This window comes from Mastomys coucha, unplaced genomic scaffold, assembly GCF_008632895.1.
Source record: "Mastomys coucha isolate ucsf_1 unplaced genomic scaffold, UCSF_Mcou_1 pScaffold15, whole genome shotgun sequence".
NCBI lineage: Eukaryota > Metazoa > Chordata > Mammalia > Rodentia > Muridae > Mastomys > Mastomys coucha.
Genome location: NW_022196897.1, coordinates 36083674 through 36108952, shown reverse-complemented (window position 1 = coordinate 36108952; position 25279 = coordinate 36083674). Strand labels below are relative to the sequence as shown.

General features: G+C 39.6%; 1 protein-coding gene across 2 annotated transcripts in view; it reads right to left on the bottom strand.

The window, feature by feature from the left end:
* The window catches only part of Acvr2a (activin A receptor type 2A), an 80333-nt gene extending 64296 nt beyond the window's left edge, over positions 1-16037 (bottom strand). Inside the window, exon 1 of one of the 2 annotated variants that reach the window (XM_031370178.1) lies at positions 15310-16037. In XM_031370178.1, the coding sequence (XP_031226038.1) occupies positions 15310-15364 (55 nt within the window). In that variant the 5' untranslated portion in view covers positions 15365-16037. The remainder of the gene's footprint in view (positions 1-15309) is intronic. The other variant, XM_031370176.1, reaches the window with a different exon arrangement.
* Between the last annotated feature and the right edge of the window lie 9242 nt (positions 16038-25279).

The following is a 25279-nucleotide window of genomic DNA, read 5'->3' as shown; positions in this document are numbered from 1 at the left end:
CCAGTGGCCAAGTACAGAAACTAACTCAGTGCCTTGGTAATCTAGTAAGCTGTCACCAACTGGGGTGTGTTTTGTCCCCTAAAACACAAAGGCCATATAGAACTTCTTTCTCCCACCTAAATGAGAGGGGCACCTCTGAGCCTTAGCTGTTGACCATGTCAATCTGCCTTCTCTTAGGGAGTAAGCTAGCAGTCTCCTATGTACAAGCAACATACTGGAAAAGCGAGCAGGATTCCTGGTCATACCTCATTTGGCTTTAACACAGATTAACAAGAAAAAGAAGGGGGTGGGGGCAGGGGAGGGGGCAGATCTCAAGAACAGTATCCCAAACCCTCAGAAAACAGGCTTTTAAACTTCCTGAGCACAGTTCAATACATTGTAACCTAATTTACAAATACAACTGAAATTTCACAAAACATCTCTTAACTACTATGAATAACCCTGATTATTGTCCATTTTCTTTCTTTCTACTAATATGGGCATACTACATGAATTTGAAAATGCTCTAAGGAGTTGCAACCTCCCTAGCCATCCACAAAAAGCTTTCTGAAACCTTACCATAGGACCATAGAACATAGAACAGAGTAATATTAGGATGCAAAGTCTAGGAAGCAGATGAGAGATCAAGAAAAACAGAAATCCCGATGATAATGGGGAGACCATTTGCTCTGGTCTAAGAGAGAACACTAAATCCATCTTCTTTCAGAGATAGTGTTAATCCAAAGGGTAAAGTTTTACAGTTCTGCCAGAATACAAAATAGGCAAAATAGGCCTATGGATTGCTCTGGGGTGGTAGCCAACAACTATTGACAAACATTTTGTTCAGGGCTAGCTCAGTGGTTAAAAGCACTGGCTGCTCTTCCAGAGGATGCAAGTTTGATGCCCAGCACCAACGTAGCAGCTTACAACCAGCTGTTAACTCCAGTTACAGGGCATCTGACACCATCCTCTGGCCTCTGTTTTGACTTCTGAAGGCACCAAGCCATGCATGTGGTGAACAGACACACATGCAGGCAAACATCCACATGCTTAAAATAGAAGAACTGGTGAGGAAAAGGGAAGAAAATGTGTCTAGATTCAAAAGAAAGTTTTGTTTAGTAATAGCTTATTTCTAATTGAGAAAGATAGGCCACCTGCAGGTATCCAAGAGACTAGTACTCCACAGATCAAATCTAGTTTGTGGCTTGGTTTCATTCAGTCTCTGAACAATGACATTTTGGTTTTAAAAAATCAAAACAATAATATTTTGTGACATGTGAATATGAAAATGAAATTTCAGCATATACAAATAAAGTCTTACTACAATATATTTACAGTGGGTTATTTATGTAATATTTATGGCTACTTCTGTTTAAAAATAGGCAGAATTTAATACCTCTAAAAACTGCTGTAAAATATTTACTATCTAGTCCTTTATAAAAAATGTTTATAGACCCCCCGTCCCAAGAACTTGAAAGCAATGACAGTTCACTGACCAAAATATTAACCTTGTATGTCAGATACTGGAAACTGTATAATGAATAATGGTCCTCTTACATATTATGAGAGATGGCAGGGGCAGGATGAATGTTAGAGGAATAAGAAGCAATTGGTAGGAACTCTCAGAGAGGCAATATGGCAAATGCTGAGAGTGGACAGGGTCATGGTAAGAAGTAAGCATTCTTTTCATAGTTGATACTAAGTTGCTTACAGAAGTAACAACTTTATTCACTGACAGCTTTCAGACAAATGGCTAATCATTAAGAATCACAAAATTCTGAAGTAGAGGATTTGTCATTTTTATATTTCTCTGTATATCTTAAAGAACATCACTGTATTACTTAAAAATATTTGATGACCAAAATCAAAATTTTATATTTCATGTACACTTTTACATGGGAATATGAGTTTCTGTGTGTAGTCTTAGATCCTCAATTAATCTTGTGAGTTGGCCATTACAAATTCCACTTCACAAGTGAAATAACTAAGGTTATATAGAATTTCTCCAAGTTCAAAGCAAACTACACATCATTGTAGTAAGAAGTCCTAACACCTATGTTTTCTCCATAACAAATGTTTGCTATTTTTTTATACTAATCCAAGGATTATATAATTAATTACTGTTACTAAATTTCAAGATATGGGAAATTCTTAGTTAAGTCTTTTTTTTTTTTTTTTCGGTTTTTTCGAGACAGGGTTTCTCTGTGTAGCCCTGGCTGTCCTGGAACTCACTCTGTACACCAGGCTGGCCTCGAACTCAGAAATCCGCCTGCCTCTGCCTCCCAAGTGCTGGGATTAAAGGCGTGCGCCACCACCGCCCAGTGGGAAATTCTTGGTTATTTGTTCTTAAAGTTGTTCTTGTAAACCAAGCAACTACATTTACACCAGCAATATTGGTTTTTATTTCTTTCACTAGCCCTTACAGTGTATCATGTTCCAATGGTAAAAGATTCTGTAATTGTTAAGGGCAGGGCCAACAGCTTCTGTTCTCTAATGAGCTAAGTCACTTTCACGACATCAATACAAGACTACTAACTATTAAAATGTCATTTAAATCAAGGCTAATATATGTCACTACAGTTCCTGATATGGGCATGTTCTTGGGCAACAGTAAGAAAGCATGCAGAGAAGAGATAAAAGTCAGTTTCACTCCCTCCATTAGAAATAAAAGCTGCCAACACTTCTCTAAGCCTAACCTAGGCTTCAATTCCTATAAACTGAGGACAGCATAGGTCTTAGGCCTACCATCCAGATGGAGGAAGTCACCTGATAGTTTATTAGACCTCACCAGTACTCCAAACTTCCTACTTTAATTACCTCTATTATTTCTAGTTCTCTCAGCTAATAAGCAATCTCTATTTACATTTTAACAACAAAAAAGGGAAGAAGCAATTAATTCCCAATTCAATACCTAAGCCAGGTTTATATAATTTTAAGGAAGTAAAGAGAATAAAAAAGGGTTACTACCAAATACGATGTTACATAACTTTATACAGACTAAAAGGATGGTTAGGGCAGTCACCACTCACTGTTCAAACCTCAGGAAAGGCTAGGCTTCCTCTGGTTTCACCACTCTGCACTACTCTGAAGGAAAGCAGTTTTTCTTAGTCAAGGCAGCTGCTACTGAACCTCCACCCTAGGAAGAGTTGGTCTCCTTGCACCATCAAACAGTTCAGACTAGAAATGTCTCCAAATAAAATACCAAGCTGACTATGTAGTTAAGAGACTGAAGTGCTGAGAAAAACTACCTACCAGCCCAAAGTACAATTTATCCTTTCAAAATTTATATAAGATCTCCATAACCTGAAAAGATACATTTTTAAGTAAATAAACTTCTAAGAAGATAAATTTATAAAGATGAAGATACAAGATACCCTTACATTTTTACTTCTGAATCCTCAATCATGTCGATGAAACAGTATACCATATGTTTGGAACACTAAGGATTTAGCAATTTTTTTTAAACGTGGATATATGAAGAGAAAAATAAGAATATAAAATAGCATATGCACAAAAGTTATAGACAGGAGTGTCACAAAAACATAATAAACTAGCCTGGGTTTGATCATCTCTTTTGTAGGTTTGTCTGTTCATTAATGAGTTTAGTTTTTGGTTTTAAGTAATGACAAACTGGGGAAAGGGTGATGTTAAAGGAAATGGTAATTACAGACAAGTTTTATACAATACAATCAGATATTGTGAAAAACCAGAAGAGGCCTTGAACAGCTCTCCAGCTTACACTGATGTGAGAAGCTGTGTATTAGTCTCCCTAGTTGCCCCTGTACGCTCTTATCTGCAAACAGTTCTTAACCAAATCATTTCCTTCTTTAAACTTCTTTACTTTTTACTTCTTTACTTCTTTAAGTTCCCAGTAAACTTCTTTACTTTTGCACTTTATTCTTACTCCTACCCCTGTTAGTCCTATTTGATCTTACCCCTACCTTCTTCTACCATCCACCCCCTGAATTTCTTCAGACAGCCAGTTAAGTATCTATGGAATTTCTACTTGGTATCAGGAACTAGGTCAGTCATGGGGCACTTTAAAGGAGGGGACACTTCTTCCATACTGAGCTGGAACTCTAGAAATAATAAAAAGACAAGAAAACCAAGGTAAATAGAGAATGTAATGTGTGACATGAGGCATATGAAGTGTTAAGCTCTCACCACCTCTTAATTTCTGACAGCAATGCATAATTATTTGATTCATTTCGCTACATGTTTACCACAAGAGCTCCATAGGACATAAGCATGTTGGTATTGTCCACTACAGCACTGAAGCACTTAGCATTGACCATTAAGATGGTTTGTATATGCTTGGCTCAGGAAGTGACGCTATTAGGAGGTGTGGCCTCGTTGAAGTAGGCGTGAGCTTTAATATCCTCATCCTAGCTCCCTGGAAGTCAGTCTTCTCCTAGTGAACTTCAGATAAAGATGTAGAACTCTCAGCTCCTCCTGCACCATGCCTGCCTGGATGCCGCCATGCTCTAACCTTGATGTTAACCTCTGAACCTGTAAGCCATCCCCAATTAAATGTTGTTTTTTTAAGAGTTGTTATCTTGGTCATGGTGTCTGTTCACAGCAGTAAAATCCTAATACAACCATGTATCCATGTTTATCTGTTACATGAAGAAGTTATCAATATTATTTACTCTAATTCAGGAGTGAGTAAAATACGGTCTTGATGTTGTTAAACGTCAGAAATGAGTTGAGCAGCATACGTAAGTCCCAAATGTTATATATTTAAAATACGGATGTTTGCCAGATAGTGGTGGTACATGTTTAATTCTGGCACACAGAAAGCAGAAGCAGTTGGATCTACAGAAAGAGGGAGTTCTAGGTCAGTCAGGGCTATACAGAGAAACCCTGAGTTGAAAAACATAAACAAACAAATAAATAAATTTAATTAAAAATAAATGAAAATAAATACGTAAAATACCAATGTTTGGTTTGGTATGGTTTGGTGATAGTCTCCTGTAGCTCAACCTAGCCTCACACTCCTTACTGAGCCTCCTGCCTCCTCAACTGCTAAGAGTACAAGCCTATGCCATACCTTTTATGTACTGCTAGGGACTTGAACCCAGGGCTCCATGCTCCATGGGTAAGCATTTTATCAATTGAGCTACATCCTAGTATTCAAAATATTTATTTTTAAAATTCAAACAACTGGAGGACACAGAAGACTCAACAGGTAACAGTGCTTGCTCTACAAGTGCAAGGGTCTGAATCCCCAACACATGCCCTGTCATGACAGCAAACGCCTACAACCCTAACACTGGGGAGACAAAGAGAGACCTAACTAGTTCTTTACAGGGTGCCATGTTCCAACAGTAAGAGATTCTGAAAATGTAAAGGCAGGGCTGACAGCTTCTGTTCTCTAGTTTAATGATGTGAGTCCCTTTCATGACATCAATACAAAGCTGCTAACTATAAATAAAAATGTCACTTAAATCAAGGCTTGTAAATATATTTCACCAGTCTAAACAGAACTACAGTTTCTGATATGGAGATGTTCTTGCACCAACCTCACTGATAAGGAAAACAGTCTCATCTGAGCATCTGGTTCAGTGAGAGACCACCCAGGTCTCAAGGCAAAAAAGAAGACAGCAATAGAGGAAGAAACCCAAAGGCCTGCTCTGGCCTCTACATGTGCATGCACATGCACTAGAGCACACACTCTCATTGGCATTCGCCATACATTCAGGCATACACATACAAATCAATTAGTAGAACAATTCTTACACTGTGGAGATACAATCAGAAGGATCAAGAGTTCAAGGCCACTCCCAGCTATGCAGTAAATAAGTCTAGGCTATATGACCTTGTGGCTAAAAGAATTATATGACCAACTAATCTTTTAAAACTTAAGTAGCTGGTATCTAAAAGCAGACTTAAGAAACCTTCAAAGTTGCTTCCAGAAGTCCTGAGTTCAATCCCCAGCAACCACATGGTGGCTCACAATCATCTACAATGGGATCTGATGCCCTCTTCTGGCACTCAGGTGTACATGCACATAGAATACTCGCATACATAAAATAAATCTTTAAAAAAAAAGAAAAGAAAAAGAAACCTTCAAAGTTTAGGTTTGCATTAAAAAAGTTTTAGAAAATACATAATATTCAAATGTAGTTAGTTGTTCAAGAAGAATATTTCAAATTCCATCAGATAAGACATTTACCTTAATGTTTTTGTTTTTACTTTTGTTTTTCTGAGATAGGGTTTGGCTATTTAGCTCAAGCTGGCCTGCTACTATGTAGCCCAGACAAACTTCAAAATCACTGCAATGTCCCCAGCCTCAATCCATGCTAAAACAAGTAAACTTTAAAGAAATCCTAGTTTAAAACAAAACAACCCACCCCCCTAAAAAAAAAAAAGTCCAAAAAAACCTCCATCTGAAGATTCTAGGTAATCCTAGCACCTCTCTAGCTTTCTATACTTATAAATTCTTTAGGTATATTATTGCTAGAATATTGCTTTGCTGTAATTGCTCAGTAACTGGACTAAAAATTTAAAATATCTCCCAAGAACTAAACTTATATTTTAAATGTCTTATATACTATGTCCTTCTAAATTAGACTCAAAGATTACTAACATATGTTAACCTTATTCTGGAGCAGCTACTATGTTATTTAGTATATTTCATTTAATACATCTTGGCCTATACATTTTACAATGTAACTTCTGAGTTTTAGAAACTTGCCATGCTCTCAGAACTTACCCACTCCCAGTCACCTTGAAATGTGTTAGTTTTTAAGTTTGATATAACACGTATACTCATAAAGATGTGAGCAAAAGATTTTTTTTCCAAACAATGGTATTGTAGAGTGGGGGGGGAGGGTCTTACTCTAAATAAAGCCCAGGCTGACCCAGAACTCACTAAGTAGCCTACACTGTCCTTGAAATCATGGCAATCCTTCTACCTCAGCCTTACAACTGCTGAGAATATCATTTTTATCAAATATTAATTTAAAACCAGTAATTCTACCTAAGAATGAAACATAATATTTTTAAAGCTCCAGGTTTTGTAGCAGGCATATTTTATTACAATATATAGAGTTGACATGTTCTAAAACAATCTGTCCCCACATGTGCACCCAGTCCTTCTAGTTACTGTGTTCCTGCTTTACATGTACTTCTTTCAGCAACACTGGAAAATAAAGTTAGACCCAGTAATAGTGTAAACAAAGGAAAACTGGTTTTTTGGTTTTTTGGTTTTTCTCATCCAGAAGAATAGCCTGTGGAACAGGTAGACTTCAGGCATGAATAGCACCAACTTCAGCAAAGACATTAGTGTACTTGTGTAGAACAGTATTACTGTGAAGAAGGCCTCACATAAATTAAGAATGGAAACTAGATCACCTATAAGAACTAAAAGTGTAACTAAGAGAAGGTAACTATCCTCTGAGCACAAAACATGCAGAGCCATTCTTGCTCAGAATCATTACTGACAACACGATGGAGATATATTCATTGGTATTTGCCCTTTTAAAATATCATAAATATTGGCGGCTAAGAGCACAAACTGCTCTTGCAGAGGTCCTGAGTTCAATTCCCAGCAACCACATGGTGGCTTACAACCATCTCTAATGGGATCTGATGCCCTCTTCTGATGTGTCTGAAGGAAACAATGGTGTACTCATATACATACATAAATAAATAAATAAATAAATAAATAAATAAATATCATTACATTTTTCTCATGGGTCTTAGTACCTTTTTATTTTTCTAAATTCACATGTGTACTTTCATTCATATTTACCATGTAAATCCATAGCCACCTAGACACTTATTTAGCTATAAAAAAAAAGTTCCTAATTCCTTCTGGCCTATTACTTCCTTTCCACTTGTATTAGTAATGTTATCATCTACTTAATCTTCACACTGCTTTTCTGTCCTATACTCCAAACATATGGATTCAGGACATCCATCAGGATCTTTATCACCCCTCCAATGTCACCTCAGTTTCTGATCTTCCATCTAAATTTATGCCCTCAGGTGAGACTCCATATCTCTTTAAGCAAAGCATAAGCATTCTTCAGGGCTCCAATCTTTCCTTCAGATTAAGTCTATCACACCTTACCTTCCAATCTTTCTCAAGTTAATGTTCAAGTATCACCTATGATTTCGATGCTCCTTTGTGGCTTTTCCTTCACATTCCATACACATCCTTTTAAATTTCCTGTTAAGATCTTGTATTCCCAATATCTATTTCTGCTAGTAGTATTTCCTGAGTGAAAAACTCTAAGCATCCCCAAAATACAAGAAGGTGCTATAACAGAATTAAACTGTAATTTAAACAACTGGACCAAAAGAAAAAAGGAGTCCAAAGAGTCAGGTCCAAGTTCTCCCCTAGGACAGTCTGCCCTGGTATTCCACACACTGGCACACACTTTAGAGATTAATTTTAAAGCCATTTTAGTACATTTTTTTTCAATCTCATTTAAACAGTCCAGGGCAGAGAGAATAAGGGAACTGTAGAACTAGATGGGTGTTTTTGACAATTACAGTCCATCAGTTAGTCACTGACTCAATGGGCCACACTCAACTTTTTTTAAATTTTACTTTGTTTGTTCTATGTGTGTGGGTGTTTGATTTGCATCTAAGGGTGAGTATCACCTCCATGCCTACCACCCACAGAGGCCAGAAGAGTGTATCAGATCTCCTGGGACTGGTGTTACAGAGGGTTGTGAGGCACCATGTGAGTGCTGGGAACTAAACCCAAGTCCCCTGGAAGATGAGACCCCTCTCCAGCCCTAATACTCATCATTTTTAAATGAAACAGAGTATAGTAATAAATAAAAGTATCCCTCCTGTATATAGTAAGAGTAAATAATTCATGAAGCTTTATTCTGGCACACACACACAGACACTGTCATATGGGAACTAAGTCATGATACAATGTATAATTCTTACTATTGATTATAGTTTAAAAAGTAAGAACATCACTGAACTTGAAGATATTGAGGAATTTTTATAAATCTACACAATTCAAATTCTAACAAAATGCTAATCTAAGGATTAGAGACAAAGCATTTTTAAAAGCAAACAGAACTTAAGGATATCAAAACAACTACTAGCAAAATGTATTTTCTTAATAATATGTCACTATTGTGATCAAATCCTGAGAAATCAGAAAGTTTTTAGGGCTCACCTAACCCAAGTTAATTACTTAGTAACATATAAAAAAAAGTCTATGCACCAAACATGCAAAACAGTTCCATTTCATTCACTAAGGAAGTATTTTCTGAGCAGCTATTGTATGCCAGGTTGAACAAGCAAGTGGCTAAAAGGGAACTCTTCAAAAAAATAAAAATAACAAGGTAAGCATTTGTACTAGTTTAAACAGTAAATTGGCCAGTGAACATTTACCACAATTACTGAAACTAAGGTCACTCTGAAAGTGTTAAAGAACAAAAGCTACTACACCTCAATAGCGGTTAGGTGGCAGAGAAAATATTTCTAAGGATAACACTCCTCAATCTTAAAAATAACAGGAGTTAACCGGATAAAGTAGGAAGAAATGTCACACACAGATGTACAAGGCATACAATAAAAGGTAACTGCATTTTGAGTTTTTAAGACTGGAGTGCAGAACTCATGAGGAGGAAGAGCAGCAACATTGTTGGAATGCTTGTCAGGTGTGGTGGCAAAGGAAGTTGGTCCTCTTAGTTCAAGGTCAGCCCAGTCTACACAGAATTCTAGGCCAGTCAAAGGTGCACTGGAAAGCCCTGTCTCAAAAAACAAACAAACAAAAAACCACCACAACAACAAAAACCCACTCTAGCACTCATGTGCCACCTCATCAAACCACTTTCTAAAGTGTACACCATTTTGTAGAGACACAAGAATATGAACAAAGTTTGACAAAGATGTGAAGCCAATTTAAACCAAGGAAACTTGAGTTTGGAATGCAGAGTCTTAACCACTGTACCTAGCAGTTAGAAAAAGCAAGAATTATGGAGGACCAAATGATGGAGGATCTAGTATGTCACTATGTTAAAGGTGATTCTGTCAGTGAAGATTGACTGTAAGCAAGATTGAGTGATCGACTGATTGATTTTTTTTTAAATGACAGGTTTTCACTATGTAAACCAAGCCAAGCTGGAACTTGCTGAGATCTTACTGCTTCTGCCTACCATTCAGCCTCGGATTTTTTTAACAAGACTAGGTTGGGAGTGGGGGTGGGGGGAGTAGCTTTGGGAGGAAAGTAATAGCTTGGGGGCAGAAAAACAAAAAACAAACCAAACCAAACCCTAGATATTTCTATTTAAAAACATGTAACAGACATGAGCTAGACTGCTCTGGCACTTAGAACCCAAGGCTAATTTTTGTTCACTCTGCATAAAAATCTCCCAGTTTTTTTTTTCTGAGCCCATCATTCTAATAGTTCAAAAATGTCAGCTTCAGAGAACTACATACTCCTTTTAAGTCCCTTTATTAAGCAAAACCTAACCACTAGGTGCACTGGGTATACATGACAGTGACTGAGATATCTGGTCAAGAATGACAGAATGCCAACTGCTATCTACAGTAGTTTTCTTGTCTTCTTCCTTTATACACTATTCCTGGAACTTTCATCTTCAATAGTCAATTTTAAATCAATGTTCTGTCTAGACATGACTGTTACAACCTAACAGAATTAAATCTATAACAGAGGAACTCTAATGTGGGCCCATCAGTGGCAATAAATCCACTCACAGGTCTGGTCAAATTTTGGCTTTAACAGACAATGAACAAAGGACAATAAGAGATTTTTAAAAGGCAGCAAAGAGTTAGAAAAAACCTTGAATATGAAAAAGAAAATAGGAGCAATTTGAAGTTCAAACTAGAGATGTACACTACTCCCAAGTATGTGTGATAGTCCAAAGCCCAGTAAATGAAAGAACAGTAGGAAAGACTATGAAGGGGCTGGAGAGATGGCACAGCATCAGAATACTCGCTGCTCTTCCAGAGGACCAGTGTTCTGTTCCTAGCACCCATGTAAGGCCAACAGCTTGTCTATATCTCCAACTCATGTACATATAGTCACATGTAGACACACACACATCAACATATAATTAAAAATAATAAGAATTTAAAAAAATAGACTATCTGATCTCAAACATCCTGTATTCTCTTGAATGGTATAGTACCACATAATTCTCATCTTGGCTGACTACCTTAAGTTTTTAAAACCCAGAGTTCAAAACAAGGAAAGCATTTATTAATTACAATCAAGATTTAAACTTAAAAAGGACAAAAAGGTCTTTAAGGGACTATAGAATATTGCTTGATGTGTTTTAAATGAGTGTAATGATAACCAAAAACCAGCTAATTATTCAAGAAAATTATACAATCAAGAAATCACTTTTAAAAATTTTAAAGTTAAGTAAACAAAAAAAATATCCTTTTTAAAATAATGAACTTATCTAACCCTAAGCCCAACACTTATACCTTGGAATTACTCAGGAAATGCATTCATTCTTATCTACATGATACAAAACTTTTTAGATACCATGTTTAGCACACACTACTCACAGCCATGCAGTTCCAGAATTTCAATAAGAATAAAAACGATCCTAAAAGGCAAGAATACCAGATCAAAAACAAATATGGCTCAACATGATACCCTGACCAATTATCCATCATGTCCATGAACAAGGGTATTCATGAACAGTCAGAATAGGTCAGGAAAGACTTTATTCACAACTCTCAGCAAAATACTATAGACATATCAAGATGAAATAAATAATGTATGAGAACTTATTTTCCTAAATCAACCACATTCTAAATGTAAATGATAATGAAATCTCACAAGTCACCTAGAGTTCACCAATATCCTTCACTAGTAAAACTTAGATAACTGACTTTAATGGAAGGGAGACCATAGCTTTTTCAGTAACATATTAATGCTTTTAAAGCTTAAGAATTTAAAAATTAGTTTCTCAATCTGAGCACTGCTCACACTTTGAGACAGATAATTCTTTGTTGTAGTAGCTGTCCAGTGCATTGGAAAATGGTTAACAACATCCCTGTCTTTCACCCACGAGGTGCCAATTAAGCATCCCCTCCCCAATTGTGACAAATAAAAAATTTCTCCAGATGTCTCTCCTGAGGAAGAGAGACAAAAGTCACTCCAGCATGGGAGCCACGAGCTCAGATCATAAACAGGAAAAGTTTCAAAGTGGAATGGGGGAGGGAGAATTTGTTTTGCTTTTTCATCTAGTCTGTATATTTCAGCATTTTATACTGGGATTTAACAGCATACATGTAAGAGATTTCTACCTTTAAGAAACAAAGCACTGGGATAGAGAGGCAGATTTGGCACTTAAAGAGTATTTGCTGCTCTTCCAGAGGACCAGAGTTCAGTTCCCAGCACCTACCTTAGACAGCTCATAACTGATTCCAGAAGACTAACACCTCTGTCCTTCATGCATTTACATGCACATGCCTACCCACAGCAGACACACACCTACACATAGTTAAGACTAGTAAAAATAAGTCTCTTCTTTACAAAAAAGAAAGAAAAGTGACAAAAGAAGCATTACTCTCTATCACTTGCTAGCTCACATTCAGAAGTCCTATTAGATTGTACTATGTATCAGCTCCCCTCCAACTACTACACAGCGATGCCTCCCTATCAATTACTGTATTTCTGCTCTTCTTTCATGAACATACTGACCATACTGTTACCAGTTCACATGCAAGCCACTCAAATACCACAGGAGCTTTAGCACCCTAAGTAGAATAAACCTCAGTATTGGACAATGTTAAATTCATCCTCACATTTTTACAACTTGTGCGAAAACACGAAAATTAGCTATGATGCTTCAAACAGTAAAAAAGCAGATTTGTGTTTTGAAACAGACTCTAGAGAAGGATGAAGAGGAATAAAAATTAAAAATCATAGGGAATCTGAAGGCATTCCAGGATGAGGGCAAAACTTAAAATTTTTCTCCTGGAATGAGAGCAAGGAGGAAATTATACACTTGGCCATATCCTACAGGAATAGTCTGCATAATCAGTCTCCATAGCACATACCATGGGATGGAAGCTGAAAAAAACCCAAAGTCTAAAAAACATTTAAAAACCAGCAACCATGTATCCTTCTTGAACACCTAGAATAAACACATTCCTTACTGTTTCCCATTTGATTTTTTTTTAAGTCAGATACCCAGAAACAAACTGGTAATTTAGTAAATTACTTAATTCTAATAAAAATAGCCACCCTCTGCTTCCAGTGCCAGATTACACATTACACAGAAAAATCAATTAAAAGACACCACACACATACAGAGAGAGAAAGAGAGAGAGAGAGAGAGAGAGAGAGAGAGAGAAGAAGAGAGAGGAAGAGAGAAAGAGAGAAAAGCCTTTTAAGAGTGCATTTGATTCCTGACAAAGTCCTTTTAAAAAAATTAGACATTTTAAGCAAAAAATACCTTCATTTATCAATATGGATAAAGCTTTTCAAATTATTTCAATGGATTATCTATATGTTCTATAACAGTAGAACTTCTCAACCTCAAAATTTTTGCTATTAACCTGGGAGCCCAGTGAAAATAATTGTAAAGGGAACTACTGAACTACTGCTCAGTTCCTTTTACTCCCAAGCCAAGCAGAGGAAGCTGTAAGATCTGTAATGTCAGCTTGCTTTTCCAGGAGTGATACCTTGGGGCTGCTCAAGAATAACCTCCCTCATCAATTAATGAGACTCAGGTGGGTTTGAGAAAGAATAATGTCCACAGTCCTTGGTCAGTGGCCATGATGCCCCTCCTCCTCAAGGGCAGATCATAAGAAAAAAAAAAAAAAAAGGAGACAGGAGCAGGAGTTTACCAGCTACATACATAGGGTCAGGGGGATGAAGCACTATGAGGGGGGGAAAAAACTACACGGTTAGGTCGGTTCAGAAAAGCAATATGGTTAACATTATCAGAGCTTTCATTCATTTCAGACACCATTGTTTAGCTTGCTCTCTAAACCGAGCACAAAAAGAACTGTCCGCCTGCCTTAAGCATGTTCCTTCTTCCATTTAAACAGACATGATTCTTTTGGTTAATCTCTGGCAATGATCGCCATTTCACAACACATCCAGCCCACCCGGAACTGATCAATACCACTACAGACATAAGACTAGACTTTATCCATTTATTAACCACAAGGAAATGTACCATTCAGCAAAATTCTATACATTACAAAAGATTCTATTAAAAGGGGGGTGGGGTAGGGAAGATGGACACACACACACACACACACAACAGAGAGGTACACAAAGAAAAGACTACCACCTTCTAATTTCCCTGTGACATACGAGGGAACAACACAGCCATGAAACCTGTCAATTTGACCCCCACCCCTCTTCTTTGCCACAACCTAGGAAGTACACACTGAATTTTTATAATGAATGCATTCACTGTGACTTTTAAACTGTTTCATCCCTCGAACTAACTCTCCTGTTAAGTGCATTGGCACACCTTTCAGCTAGATGTATGCATTTCCAGAATTTCAATACAAAAGCCTAGTTTTTCCAACCACTGGTTGCAACCATGCAACATCTTCACATAATCAAATTTTCGGACATAAAATGGCCAGAGTATTCTCCTAACCTTGAGCTAAAATACATCTCACAAGAACAGCATATTTAACATGAGCACAATTTTACATGCCATGTTCTTAACTGAAAACAATGTGTCGGTACAAAGCGTTTAAAATAAGTATTCCGTAGGTAAGCAGAATCTACGCCTGAAAAGAGCACACAAATGGTGGGTGAAAGCCAGCACACACCACCAACACACAGAGGCATACCTCTTCTGCACTGGGTTACGGTTAATACTCCGGCAACTAAAACTATTTTTAACACTACTGGACAATGTAGTTGGAAAGACGCGAGAGGAGACCTAGATTAAATCGCTGATAGGATGCATTGTTTCTCACAGTCAAAATTAAACACCAGCTCACTTGATCTATGTCTCGATATTCACCGGTGAAGCACTAATTAGATGACGACCAAAACCGGTCCTTGTTTTGGAACAGCTTAGGCTAAATGACATTTCGGAATACCTCCTTCTAGGTCTCGAACCTTTACATAAATTTTCACTTGTGGTATTTGCGGCTTAACAGCAACCCAACCAGCGCTGTCATCGAGTGTTATGGCCACAAACCATGACTTTCTCACTTGCACGACATCACAGCACTCCATCTATCAGTTCGCCAAACCAACCCAAAACAAGTGGAATGCGTGGAGATTTCCAGATTATCAGGGCTGCGGGTTTAGGCGCGGGAAAAAAGCTTCGGCCCGAGAACTGGCCAGCCGACGGCAGCCAGCCACAGCCCCGCCGCGCCGGCTCCTCCACCTACCTGAAGAGCAAGAGATAAGAAAGACGGCGAACGCCAACTTTGCAGCAGCTCCCATTTTCCCGAGGCGCCGGAGAAGCCGTAGGAAGTTCTCGCTAGATATCCAGTTCCCTGGGTCTTCCTCGGAGACAAACCTCCTGGTGTAAAATCAACCGTCATAAAACATATTCGGAAGCCCCGAGGCGGGGGGGAGGGGGAGGCAAAAAAAAAAAAAATACGTTCACAGGGTTGAAAAAAAGGGGGGGAAAAAAAGGCACAACAATTTTAAAAAATGTACCACGGGGGGAAAAACCGCCACAGACACGCACAACACACAAAACCAAACAACGAAAAGCCAACAACAACAAAAGCGGGTTGGAATCACTGTCAAAATCACTGTCAGCTCCGCTCGCCTCTCGCGTCTCGGCGAACAAAACGCCTGGCTGAGGCGACGAGGCGGCGGCGGCGGCGCCCGCAGCCGCCCGGACGGTCCGGGAGCCGAGCTGCTCCGACGTCCGGACCGACCTTCAACCCGGACACCCTAAGTCCGCGGACCACGGTAGCGGAGCTTGCGGCGGTGGCGGTACGAGGCGGCCACAGGAGACGGCGACCGGAGACGGCGGCGCAGGCGGCGGCGGCCAAGTTCTGCTCCAGGCTGTGGCTCCGGCTCCCGGCTCCCGGCTCGGCCGCGTTTTCGGTCTCCTGGCCTCCGCCGGCCCCGCCCCCTACACTTCCGGTTCCGGCCTGAAGCTGGAAGCCTGGCGCGGCGGAGAAACGCTCCGCGGCAGCGGTGGCGGCGGCGGCGGCGGTGACGGCGGCGGTGGCGGTGGTGGCGGCGGCGGCGGCAGGGCGCAGCGCGCGTGCCGGGCGGCGAGCGCGAGGAGATCGCCCGGGAGGCGGGGCGAGCCGGAGGGGCGGGGCCGGAGCTGGAGCGCGCAGTGCGAGGCCTGCGGGGAACCGAGACCGAGCGGACGGGACGGCGGGCCCTGCGGGTACCGGCCGCGGCCCCGAGAAGCCCGCCGTGCCCAGTGCGGTACCCGCCCGGGCGCGAGAGCCGCGGCGCCCGAGCGGGATGGGCGATGCCGAGGCCGACTGCGGCGCCCGGCTTTTCCTCTGGGGGACGCCGAGGCCGCGCCGAGTTGCTCCGAGTGGGCGGGAGCCGCACCCGCTGCTGCTGCCCGGGCGAGCTCGGTGCTCGCGAGCCGGCCGCGCCCCCAGCGCGGAGGCCTCCCAACGTTTGTCTTTGGGCTAAAAAATAAAGGCTGGAAGGGCTGCCCGCCAGGTCAGGACACCCTCGCCACTTAGCTTGATGTTGTGAGGTTAGGATCCTTTCCACCACACCTTGTAGACACAAAGCATTGTGTTACAAACAGGTTTGCTCCTAGTTGGCAGGAAAGTCTGTATTAGGCTTGGAGTGAAATCGCAGATTTCAGTGTATTGGACAGTCAGAGAGAGACGTCGGTATTATCAATTCTTAGCCTCTTGTAAGACTTGTTTTTACCCGGTAAGCTATGTTGAACTGTTTGCCGAGTGTTCAGTTAAGCACCACTGAAACAAGTACAAAATGTAAAACTGTGACCCCCTATCTCCAGAGGCTCGGCTATTTGGGATATTAGAAGTTAGCGATAGCGTGCAAAGAATGATTGCTAGAGTCAATTCGTCTGCCATTTACCACAATTCAGTATAATAAAGGGGGAGGTCTTGTTCTTTTTTCCACATTATTCCAGCACTCTGAAGGTTTTGACAGGAATGCTTTCTCAGTAGGTAACGTAAATACCTAGAAGTTTGCCCTTTTTTCTTAATACAATAACCTCTGTGTACTATATACAGTGTTTGGAGAATTTTTTTTAATAAAAAAAGGAAGCAACTGTGGGATGGGTAATTAATGTTTTAGTGTGCACTGATTCCCACATTTTTCCACAAACTCACTTGTATTTATGTTTTCTTTTTCTCTCCCTATAAACTGCTCTATATTTCTGTCTATTAAGTACATCCTATAATTATCTGCCTATTTCTACTACTTGTCAGGGTTAATAATCATTGTTGCTCTTTAAACTCTCTCCAAGATTTCCAGTTCTCAAGCCCTGCTCAGAATTTGATGGTATTATGCAACAAAATCCCAAACTAGTCTTCAAGATGCCTCAGTAATTGAATGTAGTTCTGCAAACATTTTAAGCTGGACAGAAACTAAGAGTTGCCACTAACAGTCCTAAAATAGAAGAGTGTGTTTACTTTAGAACCAACTGCCCTCCTTTCTCCCAGAGATTTGATGGATCAGGCCCTATTGTTGTCACTACATGGTCTCGATGTTTCTTCATCACTAAAAACAGAGCAAGTGAAATAACAAGAGTTGCACATGTAATCTTCTCTTGCCTCCTTACTTGCTATATGAGTGAACATAAAATTATTTTCTATAGTAATAAAGAAGAACTTCAAGAACAATTCTGAATAAGAGCATTCTTTGCTAACAAAGAGTTAAAGTAAACCAATGGGAGAAATTAGTGACATCCAGTAACAACAGCTATACATTCTGTTCTTCAATGTGCTTCAGGGAGGTACCAGGATAGTATCTTGTGGAGCTCAAGGTGGCTTTGAACTCCCTAGATAGCCTAAGATGACCTTGAACTTCTGATCCTCCTGCCTCTACTATGCAATAGCTGCAATTATGGACATGTACTACCAAGTTGCATTTATGTGGGTCTGGGGAATCCAACCTAGAATCTCATGCATGCTTAGCAAGCAAATGAGCTCCATCCAGAGCCCAGAATGTACATTTTTTTTTAAACCCAGAAATAGTGGCTTTAAAAGATAGTGTTATTAATCCCCACTATAGTTCCAAGTTCACACTGAAGGTAGAGATAGCTGAAATTATTGTCTCCCCCTTTTCCTCCATATTACTTATTTTTGAAAAATTTCTACAAATGCTATGTATTTTAGTCATAGCTACCCCTAGTGCTCACCTCCAGTACTCCTAGAGCCCCTTAGTAAGTGTCTCTCCCACATTCATTTTTTTTTTTTTTTTAATATAGCCCAATTGAGTCCAGGTAGTGATGCAATAAGCATGGGCAATCTACCAGTAGCCACAGTTCTGAAGAAAGACCATGCCCCCTCTTCCCAGCAACCTTCAATTACCAATGGCTCCTCAGCTAAGGCCTCCCTCCGGAGTCTCTTCCCGTCAGGATGGGAATTCCTGCCTGGCTTGATATGTTAGCTGATCTGACTTCCATGCCATGTACAGAAGATAGTATTTCGTTCACGGTACTCCATGGATGGTACTTTTCTCCTATCCCTTGTTCCGTGGTGTTCCTTGAGCTTTATGGGGGTTATCTAGACATACTATTTAGGGCTGAGCACCCAACAGTCACTTACTCCTTAGCACTTTGACTAATTACAAGTCTCTGCCTGGACTGCTGCCCACTGCAAAGGAACGTTCCTAGCCAAGGTTGACAACACACTAATATATGGGTATAACCAAATATTTAGAAGGCAGATTGGCAACATTTCTGCCTAACAAAACAACAGTAGTAGGTTCTCCCACGACAGCTTGTGTCCTTCCCGAGCAATGGGCTTTTGACTAGTTTGCAGTACGAAGCATTAATTCAGTGGTTCTCAACATTTCTAATGCTGCAAACTTTTCCTATAGTTCCTCAAGTAGTGGTGACCCTCAACCATAAAATTATTTTTGGGTCTACTTCGTAAGTGTGATTTTGCTACTGTTATGCACTGTAATATAAATATCTGTGTTTTCCAATGGTCTTAGGCAAAGCCTATGAAAGGGTTGCTCCACCCCCCAAAGGGGTCATGACCCACAGGTTGAGAAATGCTGAAATATTCCTCTGGAACAGACCTCAGATCCAATCAGAAAGTGGCTGGTCATCTCCCTAATGTTTATGCCACTATTACAATATATATCTTGCCTAGGAGATCAGTAATGCAACATCCAGGGTTCACTGTTGGGTAATATTATTAATGACTTTTGACCCCAAGTATCCTGCATAGCACCTTCTGGCACTATGAAAAACAGCTGGGGGATAGTTTATAGATCAGTTCCAGCTTGGTTTTTCTATGTCCTATAACCAAACTGTGTTGTGTCTTCAACCATAGGGTCCTTCCATCTAGCAAGGGCAACAGCAATAGCCTATGTTGTTTGGCGGGGAGGGGGGCCTCTACGGCCTGGCCAATAACATGTAAGTAAGTATCCCATAGTAGACACTGAGATTTTTCATTTATTGGTCCATGTTTTCTGGGAAAAGCAATGTCCACATCTATAGGGTAGTCGTGTTCAAACTCCTTTAGAAAAAAAATGGCTCTATGTTCCTCCTGGTTCCAGAGACAGCCACATCTTTTTGAGCAATGCCAGCTTCATCCTTGAGATATGGTGATGGTCAAAGTTAATCCATTCAGCCATATCGGTGCCTCATTACCAGGGCTGCCTTTAGTAGCCAATGGTAACTGTTGTTCTAGCAAAGTAGATGTTGTTGCCATGAGTGACCCCTTCATTGACCTCAAATAAATGGGCTACACATTCCAGTATGATTCTACCCACCACAAGTGCCACAGCACAGTCAAGGCTCAGAGCTAGAACCTTGTCATCAAAAGGAAAACAATCTCCAACAGCAAGATCCTACTGGTGATGCTGGTGCCAAGTATGTTATGGAATCTACTTGTGTCTTCACCACCATAGAGAAAGCAGGGAACTACTTGAAGGATGGTGCCAACAGGATCATCATTTTGCCTTCTGCTGATGCCCCATGTTTGTAATGGTTATGAACCATACGAAGTGTGGATACCTACTCAAGATTGTCAGCAGTACTTCCTGTACCACCAACTGCTTCCCCCCAAACCCCAGCCAAGACCACATCGGCATTAAATCAAAGGTACCCAGAAGACTGTGGATGGCCCACCAGGAAATTGGTGTGATGGCTATGCACTGCCCAGAACATCATCCCTGCATCCACTGATGCTGCCAAGGCTCTGGTCAAGGTCATCTCAGAGCTGAGCAGGAAGCTTACTGGCATGGCCGTCCATGTTCCAACTCCCAATGTGTCCATCATGGATATGACATGCCACCTGAAGAAACCTGTCAAGTACAACAACATCAAGAAGGTGATGAAGCAGCCATTAAAAGGCCCACTAAAGGGCATCCTGAGGTACACCAAAAACCATGTTATCTCCTGTGACTTTAATAATGAAACCCACTCTTCAATGATGCTGGGGGTATCATTGCTTTGTAATGATAATTAAATGACAACTTCATAAAGCTTATTTCCAGTTATGACAAGGAGTACAGCTACATCAACAGAATGGTGGACCTCTTGGCCTACACAGCCTCCAAGGAATAAGAAACCCTGGGGGAGGGGAATGAGGGAAAGAGAGAAGTCCTCAGCCACTGAGGCACCCCCGTCCCAACTCTGTCTTCAACATTTGAGCATCTCCCTTCACAGTTCACATCCCAGATCCCCAGGAGAAAATGAGGGCCCCTACCCTCAATGAAGTTCACTACACACACCTCCAAAATTAGATTTGTAATAAACTTACAATAAAGCTTTTCATACATTCTTAGTTTTTATTAATCTACCTCCTACCCACCCCTCACTACCTGGCCCTGTTCGCATCCTTACCTAAGCCTTTAGGCCACATATTCATTTCACATGCATTCCACTGCCCCCTCTTTATTTAAGGCCTCTTCCTTTCCCCCAGTCATGGGAAATTTCTACCTTCCTGATTTCTATAGACATAGGCATTCAAAATTAAATGTACAAATTAAAATCTTGAAGCTTTCACCCACATGTAAGAAAGAATATACAGCATTTGTCTTTTTAGGCCTGGGTTACTTACTATAGCATTTTCCAATATCTATTTTCCAACTCTTGATTGTGGATCAGCTATCATCTATTTTATGTTCCCACCTTGACTTCCCATTGAGTGAACTTAACCCTGAATTGTAAGCAGAATAAACACCTCCTCCTCTAAGTTGATTTTTGTCACAGTATTTTATCACAGAAAAAAAAGCTGAAACTAGAATAGTTGTATCCGTATCACACTTTCATTATCCATTCATCTATTGGTGGACATCTAGGATGGTTTCGCTATTGTGAATAAAGCAGCAGTGAACATGACTGACCAAGTCTCTGTAGCTGGTTATGGACCCCTTTGAATATAAGGACTAGTATCCAGGGATATACGATAATTCTATAAGTAGCTTTTATAGAAACTTAAGTACTGACTTACCAATTTGCACTCCCACCAGCAGTGAATAGGGTTCTCTTTTCTCTGTATCCTCAACAGTATTTGGCATCTGTTTTCTTGTTAATAGTCATTCTGACTGGTGAGAGATGTAATCTCAAAGTAGTCTTTACTTTAAAATTTTTTAATTGCTAATGACGGATGAGTTTTTAAGTGTTTGTTAACCAATAGTTTCTTCTTTTGAGAACCCATTTTTTGATTGAGCATTTGTTTTCTTGATATTTAGTTTCTTGAGTATTTTTGTATATCCTAGCGATTGACCCCTTCTCAGATGTATAGCTCACAAACAACTTTTATTACATAGTCTGCCTCTTCACTTGATTGGCAGTTTCCTTTGCTATACAGAAACTTTGTAATTTCATGGAATCTCATCTGTCAATTAGTACTCTTATTTTCTTACTCTTATTACTCTTATTATTGGAGGATTATTTAGATAGTCCTTATCTATTTTTATATCTTGAAGTGTACTCCCTACTTTTTTCTTGTAGCAGTTGCAGAGTTTCTAGTTTTGGTCGATTCAGAGTTAAGTTTGTGAATTTTGAGAGATAAATAAATACTTTCATTTTTATACATGTAATATCCAGTTTCCCCAGGCCATTTATTGAAGATACTATCTTCTCTTTGATGTGCATTTTGGCGTCTTTGACAAAAAATCAGATAGTTGTAGTTACACAGCCTTCTATCTGGGTCCTCTGTTTTATCCCATTGATCTACATGTCCATTTCTGTGCCTGGTACAATGTTCATTTTATCTTTATACAACAGCAGCAAATGCTCTAACTGATGAGCACTCTTTCTTTTATTTGACTATAATTCTGATGTGGCTTGTTCTTTCCTGTGGCCTCTTGGATGGTTTTCTTTTCAATCTAAGGATTCCTCCCCATATTTTCTTTTTTTTACAATAATGGAAAGCTTTTATTTTTATCAATTATGGCAGATAACTTTGCTGGGTATCATAATCTTGGTTGAGAGTTGACTTCAGAACTTGAAATACATCTTTCCAGCTTTTCTGGCTTTCAGAATTTCAGTTGAAGAATTTTTAATTTTCTATTATTCTGATGGGTCTACCTTTGTATGTGACTTGGCATATCTCTTTTCCTATTTTCAATTAACTTTGTATTATAATTACAATAGGACAAGTGAAAGATCTTTGCTAGTCTAGTCTGTTTATCTGAGATTTCTTTTATGTCTTGAGATTTACATCAAATTTCCTCTCTCCTCTCTGTCTCTGTCTCTCTCTGTCTCTGTGTCTGTCAGTCTCTCTCTCTCTCTCTCTCTCTCTCTCTCTCTCTCTCTCTCTCTCTGTTTGCTTATGTTTTTGTTGTTTGTTTATTTGAGACAAGGTCTCTCTACACAACAGCTCTGGATGTCTTGGAACTTGCTGTGTAGACCAGACTGGACTGGAAACTCACAAAGATCCACCTGTCTTTGCCTCCTCAATGTTGGAATAAAAGATAGGTATGGCAGCATCTATTTTTCTCAATTCTGTGGAATTCAGGTTATAATTGTTCTAAAATAATTTTCTATCCCTTTACAATGAGATCACTCTCCTTTTATACTTCTAATCCATAGGTTTGGGCTTTGCAGAGTGCCATGTACATATTGTTTCCGTCTTTACTTTTCTCTGACCCTCTCTGCTTTCCTTCTCTAACCCCTCCTTCCTTGTTTCCTTCCTTCCTTTCTTTTGCTTTGGCTTTCTCTCTTTATGGATAGTGTTTCACTAAATAACTCTATTTAGTCCTTCTGCTTCCACATTCCAGGGTTAATATTCCCAGGGTTAATACTACAGGCATGTAGTATCACCAAATTCCTTATCTTCCCAGCTCTAAGAAAGGAGAAAAATCAAGTCTGGTCCCACAAGGTGGGCCTAGAGCCTGTGGCTGGATAAGTCCTAGAGGAAGAAGATGGGTTTATTTTGCCAAATGGACATAGTATCAAACTGCTTGCTATTTACATTTATGCCCATACATTAGTGAAACACTTAATTGTCCTCAGAGAAGCATCTTTTGTTCTTTCTTCCTTCCTTCCTTCCTTCCTTCCTTCCTTCCTTCCTTCCTTCCTCCTTCCCTCCTTCCCTCCCTCCCTCCCTCCCTCCCTTCCTTCCTTTCTTCTTTCCTTTCATCTTTGCAATGAATGGCAGTCAGTCCAGAGACTCAACTGGTCAAATTTCAGAGCATAAGTGCCTATGAAGTTCTTAAACAAAAACAAGACTTTTATATCACATCCCTCCCCATAGTGACTCAGAAATCATCTCAAAAGATGGAGCATAAAGATTATAAGATTCCATCAATCACCTTGTCTGTTTTTATGCTAATATCATGCTTTTTTATTACTATAGCTCTGTAGTACAGTTTGAAATCAGAGATGCTGATACCTCTGGAAGTTCTTTCATTGTACAGGATTGTTTTAGCTTTCCTGCATTTTTTTATTTTCCCATATGAAGTTGAGAATTGTTCTTTCAAGGTCTATAAAGAACTGTGTGGGGATTTTTATGGAAATTGCATTGAATCTGTAGATTGCATTTGATAAGATGGCCATTTTTACTGTTAATCCTACTGATCCATGAGCATGGAAGATCTTTCTATCTTTTTCAATTTCTTTCTTCAAAGACTTAAAGTTCTTGTCCTCCAGGTCTTTCACTTGCTTGGGTAGAGTCAAAATATTTTATATTATTTGTGGCTATTGTGAAGGGTGTTATTACCCTGGTTTCTTTCTTAGCTGGTTTATTGTTTGTATATAGGAGGGCTACTAATTTTTTTTTTAATTTTGTATCCAGCCATTTCACTGAAGGTGTTTATTAGCTGTTGGAGTTCCCTAGTAGAATTTTTGGGTTGCTTATGTATACTATCAAATCATCTGCAAATAGTGAAACTTTGACTTCTTTCTTTACAACTTGTATCCCCTTGATCTCCTTTAGTTTTCTTATTGCTCTTGACAAAGTTTTAAATACTATATTGAATCGATATGAAGAAAATGTTCAAAATGGAGTACAGACCTAAATAGAGAATTCTCAACAGGAATCTCTAATGCCTGAAAAACACTTAAAGAAATGGCTAACATCCTTAGCCAGCAGAGAAATACAAATGAAAACAACACTGAGATTCCATCTTATACCCATCAGAATGGCTAAGATCGAACCAAGCAACAGCTCATGCTGGCAAGGATGTGGAGAAAGGGAACCCTGCTCTACTACTAGTGGGAGTGAAAACTTGTACAACCACGTGAGAAATCAATATGGCAATTTCTCAGAAAATTTGGGAATCAATCTACCTCAAACCAGGCTATACCACAACTGGGCATAAACCCAAAGGACACTCTACTATACCACAAGGACACTTGCTCAACTATCTTCGTAGCAGCTTTATTCATAATAGCCAGAAACTAGAAACAATCTAGCTGTCCCTCAACCAAAGAATAGATAAAGAAAATGCAATTTACACAATGTATTATTACTCAGCTATTAAAAACCATGACATCATGAAATGTGCTGGCAAATGGATGGAATTAGAAAAGATTATCCTGAGTAAGGTAACCTAGACCCAGAAAGATCTAGAGATGGTATATACTCACTTATAAATGAATATTAATTGTAAGGATAACTGTAACTTTCACTTTATCAATTCTTACTTTTAATGATGGTTCTTAAATGCTTTAACCTCTCTTGTAACCCACCACCCAACAGAGGTAGCAGAAAAGAAAGGATACAGGGGAAGTGGATGTATTTGAAAGTTTCTTTGAAGCAGCAGTCT